The 12,710-nt window shown below is 39.6% G+C and overlaps 1 protein-coding gene across 3 annotated transcripts in view; it reads left to right on the plus strand.

The window, feature by feature from the left end:
* Positions 1-12,623, plus strand: part of POLH (DNA polymerase eta) — a 32,852-nt gene extending 20,229 nt beyond the window's left edge. Inside the window, exons 6-11 of one of the 3 annotated variants that reach the window (XM_082733143.1) lie at positions 1,512-1,615; positions 3,407-3,526; positions 4,066-4,189; positions 4,700-4,765; positions 7,006-7,175; positions 8,973-11,858. In XM_082733143.1, coding sequence (XP_082589269.1) covers positions 1,512-1,615; positions 3,407-3,526; positions 4,066-4,189; positions 4,700-4,765; positions 7,006-7,175; positions 8,973-9,864 — 1,476 coding nt within the window. In that variant the 3' untranslated portion in view covers positions 9,865-11,858. Of the gene's footprint in view, positions 1-1,511; positions 1,616-3,406; positions 3,527-4,065; positions 4,190-4,699; positions 4,766-7,005; positions 7,308-8,972 lie in introns of those variants that run through there. The other 2 variants (XM_082733144.1, XM_082733145.1) reach the window with 2 other exon arrangements.
* Positions 12,624-12,710: the final 87 nt, after the last annotated feature.

Raw genomic sequence — 12,710 nt, forward strand, 5'->3', positions numbered from 1 at the left:
CTTTGAAAGGGGTTTCTATTTAGATTTGTTTTGTGTGGGCACCTGGGTGGCTCAGTCAGTTAAGTGGCTGCCTTCCACTCAGGTCATGATCTCAGGCTCTTGGGATCCAGCCTAGCAGTGTATCAGGCTCCTTGCTCAGCGGGAAGTCTGCTTTCCCTCTTCCTCTGTGCTCTCTCTACCTCCCTCCCTCCCTCTCTCTCTCTCTCCAGTAAATAAAATCTTTTAAAAAAAATATTTTGCAGACCAAACAAAAGCCTGGGTAATTCTCTAACAAGGGAAATTGTCTTTGAACATGTACTTGCCTAAGAAGCAGTCTGAAAAACCAGCAGAAAATGCTTATTTATATAGTTGTGTCCAAAATATTTCCTTAATGACTGAACTATGTATAGAAATGTCAATCTTTCAATTTTATATACAAACCTATTTCTTTTCACTTGCTGAATATCCTAGTATTATCTCAATACTTTCATGGAATTGCCTGAGTAGGTTTTTGCCTATTCCTTCCTTTCTATTGAGCAGTAAGAAAGATAGAATAATAAAATTTTATTAATTTGGATCACTGTTTTGGTATAGGGACCACAGATAATTATCAATAATCAGGGGCTGAATAACTGGTTTTATTAAAGTACAGTGAGGGTCTGGGATCTTCATCCCCTTCTAACTAGGCTCAATAATTGGGCAGTGCCTGATTATTCCTAGTTTCTACCTTTGCCCCGTTCCTCCAATCACCAAACTATCCCACAGAGTTTTAGAATATTTTTGTGATTGGGTGAAGGGAGGGGAAACCAAAGTCCCACTGTAGTAATTTAAATAAGACTAAATATTGCCTAGGAGAAGTTCCAGAGAATATCTCCAATGAATTTAAAGGATAATTTTATACTTTTCCTGCCAGTTACAATTTATGAAATGCTACCACTGAAGCACCTTATTCTTTCAAAAGAGTTCTCAAAGACGTAGGGTTTTTTTCATTTTGAAGTCTTGTTTCTATTATAAGATGTATACTAATTCGATGATCATTTTGAGTCCAATCTCTATCACAGATAACTTAAATTATGGTAAACTGTGTTAAATCCAGGACTCAAAAATTAATCAAGTAATGTAAATAAATGGGGTAGGGTAAAACAGGTTGGCTTCAGCATTTTTATATGGACATGCCAAGAAATGCATCGTATAGAAGTTTCTTCTGCAGCTTCTCTGGGCTTTTTACCCTCTTGAAGTCAGAGAGCCTTAAGGAATAGATGGGGATGGAAAAATGACAAAGGAAAACAGAATAGAAGATGTGGAAAGAACAATGAGGATGATAATGGGTCATAGTTTCCACTGAGGATGTTGTGGGATACCAAGGTTTAGAGAGGTCTTGAGTTTCTGGTTTTGGTTTTCATTTTAATGTGGAAACCATTAGTTACAGCCCTTAAGCAGTGCCTGTGTTTGTTTGTGTGTGTTAATATTCACCAACTCTCTGTGTGGGTGAGGTTGGCAGTAAGGAAGTTTTTATCCTTTCCATGCTCCAGGTCCTGGCAAAACTGGCCTGTGGACTGAACAAGCCCAACCGCCAGACCCTGGTCTCACATGGGTCAGTCCCGCAGCTCTTCAGCCAAATGCCTATTGGCAAAATGTAAGTATTCAAGGAGTACCTTCCATTTCACTCACATACTTCATGCGGGCACTCTCTGGTTTCTTCTGCTCCTTATGAAAGACTGAAGCCAGGAAAAGTAGGTAGCCATAGCCAGGAAGGTAGAAGGGTGATAACACAGGAGATTTTGAAAAACACAGAGACTTTTGTTCCTAATGAACGTTCAATTCTGGATTATCTGTGGAAGTTATTTAATCCTGAATTTTAAAAATGAACTGGTTTTTAGCTATATATTTAATTTTCCTATAGCCTTTTTATTCAAGTCTGTTATTAAATAACAAAACAAATAGAAATTTTACTTATTTTTCTTCTAATATGAGATCAAGGTGTTCAGGGCTGCTGAATTACTCCCAAACTACGTATGAGAGAAAAAGCTAAACAACATGAATAATTAAGCTGACCATACCAATGTGTGTCTTTGACAGTGGCGTAAAATATTGTGGAAGGGACAAGATGTAACAGTTGAAAGCAACAGTGAAAGTGCTACCAAGACTGTACATGACTGGGGCGCCTGAGTGGCTCAGTGGGTTAAAGCCTCTGCCTTTGGCTCAGGTCGTGATCCCGAGGTCCTGGGATGGAGCCCTGCATTGGGCTCTCCCCTCAGCAGGGAGCCTGCTTCCCCCCACCCCTGCCCCCACTCTCTCTGCCTGCCTCTCTACCTACTTGTGATCTCTGTGTGTCAAATAAATAATAAAATCTTAAAATTAAAAAAAAGACTGTACATGACTGACCTGCCTGGGTGGCTCAGTTGGTTATTTGCCTTCGGCTCAGGTCATGATCCCAGCCCCACATCTAGCCCACATCGGGCTCCCTCCCTCAGTGGAAGGAGGGCTGCTTCTCCCTCTGTCATTCACCCCCTGGTTTGTACTCTCTGGCTCTCTCTGTCCAATAAATAAATAAAATCTTAAAAAAAAAAAAAAAAAAAAAGACTGTACATGAGTAGTTGCTAAGTGAGTTGTACAGGTAGTTACCAGAGTTCATGGAAAAGAGATCTGAGGATTTATGAAAAAGACATGACATTTTGTTTTGTCAGATGAGAAATGAAGAACAATTCTGATTTCAATAATGTTTTGAACACACAGAGAGGAAAAGTATAAGGTATTTTCAGTGAGCTGGGACTTAAACTAGTTTAACTGGACCAAAAAGAATTATGTGAGAGAAATAGTACTGAAAAGGTAGGTCGAGAACAGATTATAGGTGGCCTCAAAGACCAAGCTTAATAATTATTATTATATTCTTTTTTAAAAGATTTTATTTATTCGACACAGAAAGAGAGAGAGCACAGCAGGGGGAGCAGCCGGCAGAGGAAGAGGGAGAAGCAGTCTCCCCACTGAGCAGGGATCCCATGTGGGGCTTTATCCCAGGACTCTGGGATCAGGACCTGAGCCAAAGGCAGATGCTTAACTGGCTGAGCCACCCAGGCACCCCTGGGGTGAGAATTTTAACCCCTAAATGGGATAGTAGATCCTGTACAATTAAAAGTTTTACATACCGATGTATGTACAGATGACTTGAAGACTAATCAATGACTTTAACCTTTAGTTGATGCTATTGTTAATATTCCCAGGTCTTAACTCCTAGTGTATTTGAATTTCCAGAATCATCCAGTCTTACATTAGAAAATTAATAGTTTATAAGACTAAGACTGACCAATAAGTGCTCTCATTTTCCCTGAATCCTCAGGAGAGTTACTTACACAAGCAAAATTTCTTATGTCTGCTGCTAACCAGATATTTATGATGTGACCTATAAATTCTTTATCTCTTTTGTTAGCCGTAGTCTTGGAGGAAAACTAGGTGCCTCTGTCATTGAAATCCTGGGGGTGGAATACATGGGTGAACTTACTCAGTTCACTGAATCTCAGCTCCAGAGTCATTTTGGGGAGAAGAATGGGTAAGCGATTCCTAATACTTTTCAATCATAAACTTTATGGAGATGCTAATTTCAAATATGGACAAAAGCACCCAGTAAAATTTAGACCTATCTTTAACATTTGTTCCTTGAGGTAATTTCATTGGTCCTTTTGCTTTAAAATATTAAATCACTGTGGCCTCTCTGGAGTAGTTTTTCATTTACCTAAGTAGGTTGATAGGCTTGGATATATACATCATTTCTGTGTGCTAAAATGCTTAAAATCTTTTAGTAAATACCCAAAATTTGGGGGATATGAATCAGTGGCTTGCTCCGTGCTTTTCCAAAAATATAAATGACTTGGCTTTAAAAAGCATAATCAAGTGTCCCTCTCCTTGGCATATATTGCACTAGATTTCTTTGGGAAGTACAGGGATTCTGTCAGAGGTGAGGTATACTTAATTTTAGACAAAATTTCCTTTTCCATGAAGGAAATAAAAGGGTAGCGCAATGTAGGTATTTTACTTTAACAAGAATAATCATTTGCTTTTACCTTAAAGTTTTTTTGCTGCTTTTATTAGATCTTGGCTATATGCCATGTGCCGTGGGATTGAGCATGATCCAGTTAAACCCAGGAAACTACCTAAAACCATTGGCTGCAGCAAGAACTTCCCAGGAAAGACGGCTCTGGCTACTCAGGAGCAGGTAGGCAGGCCTTCTTGAACATTGCCTCTTTTAAAGGGGTTAGATTTTGGTAACTGCAGAACATTTAATAAGTTAGATGGAACCTTTCTGTTGTAAAGTAGGAAGGGGTGTGTGTGTGTGTGTTGAAAATTGAGCTTTATGTATTATATTTTCCATCCAAAAAGAAATAAAATGGAACTAAGTGAAATTCGAAATGAAATTACTTCTTTTTTTTGATAGGTGGTAATGTGGAAGGCCTGGGATATTATGCCCCAAGTTTGTGTGTGTTATTTTTCTCAGAGCTGAAACATGCCTGAAGTTCACCTGATGGCATGTCAGCCAGAAAAGAAAATGACAATCTTGAGCTAGGGCAGGTCAGAAAAGGTCTATGATCTGGTGATCCCTTGGTTATGGAGGAGACTTTATTGTACATTTACATTTGTGGGAGAACAGAACAAATCCTCCATCTAGTATTATAACAAACCTAGAATTTTTAAATTTTTAAAGATTAAAGTCTCAACACTTTTTTAGGTACAATGGTGGCTTTTGCAATTAGCCCATGAACTAGAGGAGAGACTAATCAAGGACCGAAATGATGTAAGATTTTCTTTCTTTATTCTTGGGGTGAGCTTTGGGATTTAAATACCAGTTGTTGCTTACCTGGAGAAGTAGTAGAGACAAAGATACAGAAAGATACCAGAGGGCGCCTTGGTGGCTCAGTGGGTTGAGCTGCTGCCTTCGGCTCAGGTCATAATCTCAGGGTGCTGGGATAGAGTCCTGCATGAGGCTCTCTGCTCAGCAGGGAGCCTGCTTCCTCCTCTCTCTCTCTGTCTGCCTCTCTGCCTACTTGTGATCTCTCTCTGTCAAATAAATAAAATCTTTAAAAAAAAAAATACCAGACTAGGAAATCTTTTATGTCCTTCCATAAAACTCGACATGATCTTTGAAAGCCTAGATCTGTGAATATATGAACTGACTACCCCATCTCCCTCCTTACTATTTGCCTCTACTCTTTGGGATATTTCTTATTTAATCTCTCCTGCAGTCCTGAATATACAGTGGATCTTCTTCAAAGTACAGAGCCATTAAATAGGGCATTCAGGGATTAGACTATAAATTATTGGAACTTAAACACAGTCCAGGTGACAGAGTAGTACTGGCAGTTTTAGAGATAGAGTATGAAGTCAAAGACTTGACATCTGATGATTAGTTTCTTTATCCTTTCCTTTAAAAAAAATAGCTTTATTGGGGTGCCTGGATGGCTCAGCTGGTTAAGCATCTGCATTCAGCTCAGGTCATGATCCCAGGGTCCTGGGATCGAGCCCTGTATCGGGTTCCCTGCTCAGTGGGGGAGCCTACTTCTCCCTCTCCCTCTCAAATAAGTAAATTTAAAAAAATAAAATCTTTGGGAAATAGCTTTATTGATTATATATTTTACATGCCATAAAATTCACCCATTTACAGTATACAGCCCAGTAGTTTCTACTTAGTATATTTCAGAATTGTTCATCCATTCCACAATCAATTTAAGAATATTTCATCACCCAGAAAAGAAATCCTGTACTCATTAGCAGTTACTCACCCAATCCTAGGCAACCACTAGTGTGCTTTGTCTTCATAGGACTTACTATTCTGGACATTTCACATAAGTGGACTAAGGCAATATGTGGCCTTTTTGCTGGCTTGAAATCTTTTGGTTAACATAATAGTTTCAAGGCTCACTCATACTGGCACATGTATCAGTATCTTTTGTCCTTTTATGAATGAATAATACTCTATTATATGGATATACCATATTTTGTTTATCTATTCATCAGTGAATGGATATTTGAGTTGTTTCTGCCTTTTGGCTATTATGAACCATGTTGCCATGAACATTCATGTATAGATTTTTGTGTAGACATATGTTTCATTCCTCTTAGGTATATACCTAAGATTAGAATTGGTGGTTCACATGGTAACTATATTTAGCATTTCGAGGAACACCAGACTGTTACTGTGCTACATTATATTCCCAGCAATGTAAAAAGGTTTTAATTTCACTATATCCTGTTACTTTTTCTTATTTTAGCCATACTAGTGGGTGTGAAGTGGTATCTCATTATGGTTTTTAGGTGCTTATTGGCCATTTTCTTATCTTCTTTGGAGAAATTTGTCAAGATCCTTTGCCCGTTTTTGAAGCGGTTTGTTTCTTCATTACTGAGTTTTAAGAGTTCTCTATATATGCGGGGTATAAGTTCCTTGTCAGATCATTTGCAAATATTTTCTCCCATTCTGTGGGGTTTTGTACTTTCCTGATGGTATTATTTGATACGTTCTCTCATATTTCCACATCTAAGAGTCCTACAAGTCAACAACTGTACTGTCAGATATCACCCACAACTACCTGTTTGCCCCTTGTCAGCTGAATTGGTGGTGATGAATGTTTGTTCTTCGGTGGGCCACTTAAAGAGAGAGAGGATCCCAGTTCTTATGGGCCTACTTGCCTTTGCTCACTAGGTGTCGCTTTGTTCTCATTTCTCCTTATAAGCCTTCATAGGCTTTAAAAGCCTTAAAGTGGGGCTTTTCTTCCCACTTTGTATCTAATGCAACATAGTAGGGATCTGTATCTATCTTTCCAGAAATTCATGTCTTTAAGCTTAAAAGGACTTTATGCCAAAAGTAATTCTGGACGTGTAAGATTCTTGTCACTTCATTGTTTAAAGTATTAATTATGTTTATTTCCAAACCATTCTGTCACCCTGGTTCTTGTAATTTCCTCCTCACACAGTTCAATATATAGAATCCAGATGCTCACAATAACTTCAGTTCTGGTCTCAATCCTTTTATACCCACAGAATGACAGGGTGGCCACCCAGTTGGCTGTGATCATTCGTGTACAGGGAGACAGACGTCTCAGCAGCACACGCCGCTGCTGTGCTCTTACCCGCTATGATGCTCACAAGATGAGCCGTGATGCGTTTGCTGTCATCAGGAACTGTAACACTTCAGGAATCAAAACTGACTGGTGAGTCAAATTCTAGCTTGTCTTCTCAGAAGACACTTATACCTTGACTTGATCTAAAATTCGTGGGTATACAGCTTTCCAGCAAGAATACGTTCTTGGTAGTGAATCTAGCTAGGTTCTACTAGGTCACAGAGAGGAATGGCAGAGCACAACAGAAACACCAGAAACAAGGCAGCTCAGCTACCGCTTCTTTGCCTACATGTGGCGCATTCCAGTTCTCAGGGGTGGGTTTCAGAGGCAGAGTAAACCAATATTATCCCCACCTCTGCTGCAGTCAGAGGGAAGGGCCAGTTGCATGTGTGAGTATGGAACTCAAGTTTCAAGAATACATTTGGCAACTTCTCTCTCAATACTTGACTGTTCTATCTTAGAACTTGATAAGATTATCTTAAAACACTTGAAAATGAAAGTGACCTGTATTTATTGATAGTCTCAATTTAACATCCCAGCTCAATCACAAGCTCCACTGGTATAATACTGAATGTCATATTAAATTTCACTTCATTTAGTAATGAAAAATAACTAAATATATCATTGGAATGTGTTCATTTATTGTTCTGATATTAATGATTTTCAGTATTGGATTCCTCTGTTGATTTAACATTGCTTGTTACATTGAAAAAAGTACTCCTGATTCACAATGGAAATATAATTATGTGAGAAACATAAATTGGTTGCTTACTTACAGGTCTGTATTAAAGGTGATAAAAGTTTAACCTGAAACTAATGCAACTCAACAATAAATAAATAAATAAATAAACAAACAGACAACAAAAGTTTCATTGAACACCTACGTTAATTGCTTATCTATCTATGTGGGTACTACTATTGTATGTGCAGACCTACAATATGATGGGGTCGCTAAAGCTGGAATCTTTGTTCTTTGTGTAGAATAATTTGTTTAGCTTCTACTTCCTGGTACATGTGTTTATTTTCAAATACTGAAACAGTTTCACTGAACTAAATGATAAATTTATCATTTATAAATTTGTGTTCATATGAAACAGACTCTAACAAATACTTACCAGGAGTGTGAAACCTATTGAAAGGGAAGCATCAAATGATCTGATTCTAAGACTGTTCAAAAGCAAGAAACCAGAGAACAGTGAGATACCGTCCTAACAGTTTTAAAAAGGCATTTACTCTTTACCGCATTAAGGTACTAATCTGTATATAAAAGCAAGTTTTACCTTCTGAAATACAACTTATGTGAAAATTATTTTAATAATTGACATAATAAGTAACTCTGGCATGAATTTCTTGAAATGTTTCTGAGACTAGGATAGGTAATTCCAGTTGTGGGATTTCATTCTCTAGAAATTCAAGTTGAAAGTTTGTCAGAATGAGGGTTAGGTGGTACCCTTTATAGAAACAGAATGGGTAACAGGATTTTTTTCAAGAGACTTACAGTCTAAATATTCTAAAGTTTTTTGTTGCCCTGAATAAAAATTTCTTGCCTCGATCCTGAATTACAACTGCTATTATATATCTTCTGATATATCTTATGAATACCTAGCTGCCAGGGGATCCATTTTGTATATCTGACCTGGTTAGGTGTTCACCAGGTCAGCAGCTCCCAAGGTGTGATCCTGAGCCAGCAACACCAGCATCACCTAGGAACTTGTTAGGAAGGCATATTCTCTGCCTAGTCCAGGTCTACTGAATATGTATTAATCTGATGCCCTAAAATTTAAGAACACTGCAGTAATAGTTTCCTCCTGTGGCACAATCATAATCCCAGTCATTTACAAACTGTATCTGTGACCTGGTACTAATCTTCCTTTACTTTCTATACAGGTCCCCTCCCCTCACAATGGTCTTCCTCTGTGCTACCAAATTCTCCACCTCTGCCCCTTCATCTTGCACAGACATCACCACCTTCTTGAGCAATGACCCAAGTTCTCTGCCAAAGGTGCCAGTTACCAGTTCAGAAGCTAAGACTCCCTGTGGCCCAGCAGTGACAGCCACTAAGAAACCAACCACTTCTCTGGAATCATTCTTCCAAAAAGCTGCAGAAAAGCAGAAAGTCAAAGAAGCTTCACTGTCATCTCTTACTGCCACTACCCAGGCCCTCGTGAGCAATTCACCATCCAAGGCCTCCTTACCTTTCCAAACCAGTCGCGCTACGGGAACTGAGCCCTTCTTTAAGCAGAAGAGTCTAATTCTAGAGCAGAAACAGCTTAGTAATTCTTCAGTTTTCTTCCCTCCACAATATCCACAGTCTAGCCCTCAACAGTTAACAAACTATCTTCCAACAGAGTATCCAGATTGCACCCCTGTCTGTCAAGCAGCACTGAAGCTAGGATCCTCTGAAACAACTCCTACAGAGATGGATTTGGCACAGAACAGCCCAAGCAGGCTTGCTTCTTTAGCTTCCAGCTATGCTCTGGAGGTGGCTCAGAAATCAACTATTACCCCAAATCCTGTGGCATCTGAGGACCAAATACCCTGTGAGAAGTGTGGCTCTCTGGTACTTGTATGGGAGATGCCGGAACACATGGACTATCATTTTGCATTGGAGTTACAAAAATCCTTTCTGCAGCCCCACTCCTCAAACTCAGAGGCTGTTCCTGCCAGTTCTCCTCAAAGCAAAAGAAATCCCAAGAGCCCTTCAGCCTCCAGTAATAAACGCCCTAGGCCTGAGGGCATGCAGACATTGGAATCATTCTTTAAGCCATTAACACACTAGTGCTGCCCTCAGGCTTGCTGCAGGGTTTTAATATTTTACCTGTAAACTAGATGGAAATATGCTCACTTTGCAAGGAAATCCGTAACTTCATGAAATTTTTAGTAAGAGAAATAGTCCAGTTAGATGCTGACTTAAAACCCCCATCTCTTCACATGTATGGATTCCAATTCCACTGCCGACGGAGATGTAAAAACTGACTTTATCTTGCAGAGATAAAACTGCTTTGAGTTTTTAATCATTAGAGTTTAGGGAGGCAGTGTCAGAGTACAAATATGTGGGCCTTGAAGCCTAGGAGAGACACTTTCCTCACTTTTCCTCATCTGTACAACTAATAAACTTTATAGATTATGGGAGATTAAGGAAATGTATTTAGAGTATGTGGCTTAAAGATGGCACAAAAAAGCTGAGTGAGAAAAAACATTTTTAAACTTTTCCCCAACCTCTGCGACAGGGGCAGTTCAGATAATGATTTTGACCAATATTTGAGGTTTGAGAATGTGAGGTGAAGACCTAAAGTGGTAACTGGTTTAGGGCAGGGCTCTATACACAGAAGCTGCTCAATAAATACTGAATTTCATACAAGAATATCCTTTTATGGCCACAATTTTAGCCACTGGCCCTTCTACCTCTTACAGTTGGTCTAATGTAGCATCAGATTGTTAACAGACCAGTTCAAGAACTCTGTTTAGATTAGTTAAGTCACGATCAGAACTAGATCATGTCTAGAATCATACTAGGCAGAGTGTGATTTTGAGGGTCATCAGAGAACTTATTAGAAATTGTCTCAGCCTCACCTCTACCCTTGCTGAATCAGTATCCGTACATTAATAAGATTCTCCACGGTGTTTAAAAAACACTGATCTAGAAGATGCTATGGCCAGCCAGGTTTGTAGGGCAATGACATTTCCTTAAACGCTGAAGTACAGATTTAAGAGGTAGTGCTTGGCTTTCAGGGTCACTGGCCTGTTCTTCATCTCTTACCTTCTGATGTTTGAATATTGAGCTTAAAGTTTACTGTAGCTTTCTGCACTTGTCCATGTTTATAGTACTATATTCTTAATCTGCTTTCTTCTATGTGGGAAATCCGCTTTTTTGATATGTGAAACCTTGTGTTACATAGAGAACCCAACTGCAGATGAACTGAACTAGGTGGTGTTGGGGGAAGTGAGTAGGAAGAATGGTTTATGTATCCCCCCTCTCATACATCACCCACCGCTCTTCAAACTTATTTATAAATTGGGAGTCTGTATTTAGTTTGAAGAAGAAGAGGGTAGCATCTGAAAAACACTGTAGCAAAAAAATTACTTCTTCCTTCAAAAATATTTTCCTCTTGTAGCAGTTGAATAATGTGTACATGGCCCTTTTCCTACAAGATTTGTAGTTTCTTGAAGGCAAGAATTCTCCAGTGTCTTGCACATAATAGGTGCTTAATATTTACTGGATGAAACATGCATATTAAGTAATTTTAGATGATTACTAGGACTAAGAATGTAAAAATGTACATGCTGCTGGTTTGGGGGAGAGTGACTGCTTTATGTATCTTTTTATCCTCCTAAATGTTTCATTAATGTAGCAAGGTATAGCTCACTGGTTCCTGAAGATGTCTTATTAAATACTGTTATCAGGGGCACCTGAGCGGCTCAGCCGGTTAAGCCTCTGCCTTTGGCTGAGGTCATGATCTCAAGGTCCTGGGATCGAGCCCCACATCAGGCTCTCTGCTCAGCGGGGAGCCTGCTTCCCCCTCTCTCTCTGCCTGCCTTTCTGCCTACTTGTGATCTCTGTCAAATAAATAAATAAATACTGTTATCAGGGGATGCCTGGGTGGTTCAGTCAGTAGAGCGCCAGCATTCAGCTCAGGTCATGACCCCAGGTCCTGGGATGGAGTCCTGTATCAGGTTCCCTGATCAGCAGGGAGCCCACTTATCCCTCTGCCTGCTGCTCTCCCTCCTTGTGCATCCCCCCAGACAAATAAATGAATAAAGTCTTTAAAAAAATACTGAGATAATTTCCTAAAATTTCCTTACTTAATTCAGTGAAAAGTTAATAATTAAAAAGAAGAACCTAAAATGAAGCAATACCTCTCCTTCGGGCACTATACAGATTAAGTGGAACAAATTTTGAACACTTTGATTGATTGGAAAGAGTCCTATAGAAAAGCAATGTGGTAGAAACTGGTTTCATTGGACTTAGAGGCCAAGGCAGGTGGGGGAATGGGTAACTAGTAATGACAATACCAGCAGCATCCCTTTTGTTTCCTTAGAAATGCTACCCCTGCCCCAGCATACCAGCAATCAGCCTATAGAGGGGACAGCAGACAGATATGCAAAGGTCAGTGCCTGGCGAAAGTTACAGGACCATTTTGCTGAATACAACCTTCTTTCATAGCTGTTTATCAGCACTGCATAGAGAGAAGTAAACAGCTTTTAGTCTCCAACACAGGAGGAAGGGGAAGTTCTTCAACCAGAGGCTTCTTACAGTAGCAGTTAAGCCACTGATATTTTTAAAAACAGCAGAGCTCAAATAGGGAGGCTATTACTTTAATACTCAGAACAGGGGCGCCTGGGTGGCTCAGTCAGTTAAGCCTCCCACTCTTGATTTCAGCCAGGTCATGATCTTGGGGTCTTGATATCAAGCCCTGTGCCAGGCCCCACTTGGGAGATTTTCTTTCTTTCTCTCTCTCTCTCTCTCTGTCCACACTCCCACCCCCATCCCACTCAGCTGCCCGCTGGCACGTACTTTCTCTCTTAAAAAAAGAAAAATACCCTAGAGACCGAATGCCTTATGGGACTTTCCTTGGGCCACATTTATCATTAAATTTCTTTTGTAAGGATCTGTACTCAAAACAC

Source organism: Mustela nivalis (genome assembly GCF_964662115.1).
Source record: "Mustela nivalis genome assembly, chromosome: 5".
Taxonomy (NCBI): Eukaryota; Metazoa; Chordata; class Mammalia; order Carnivora; family Mustelidae; genus Mustela; species Mustela nivalis.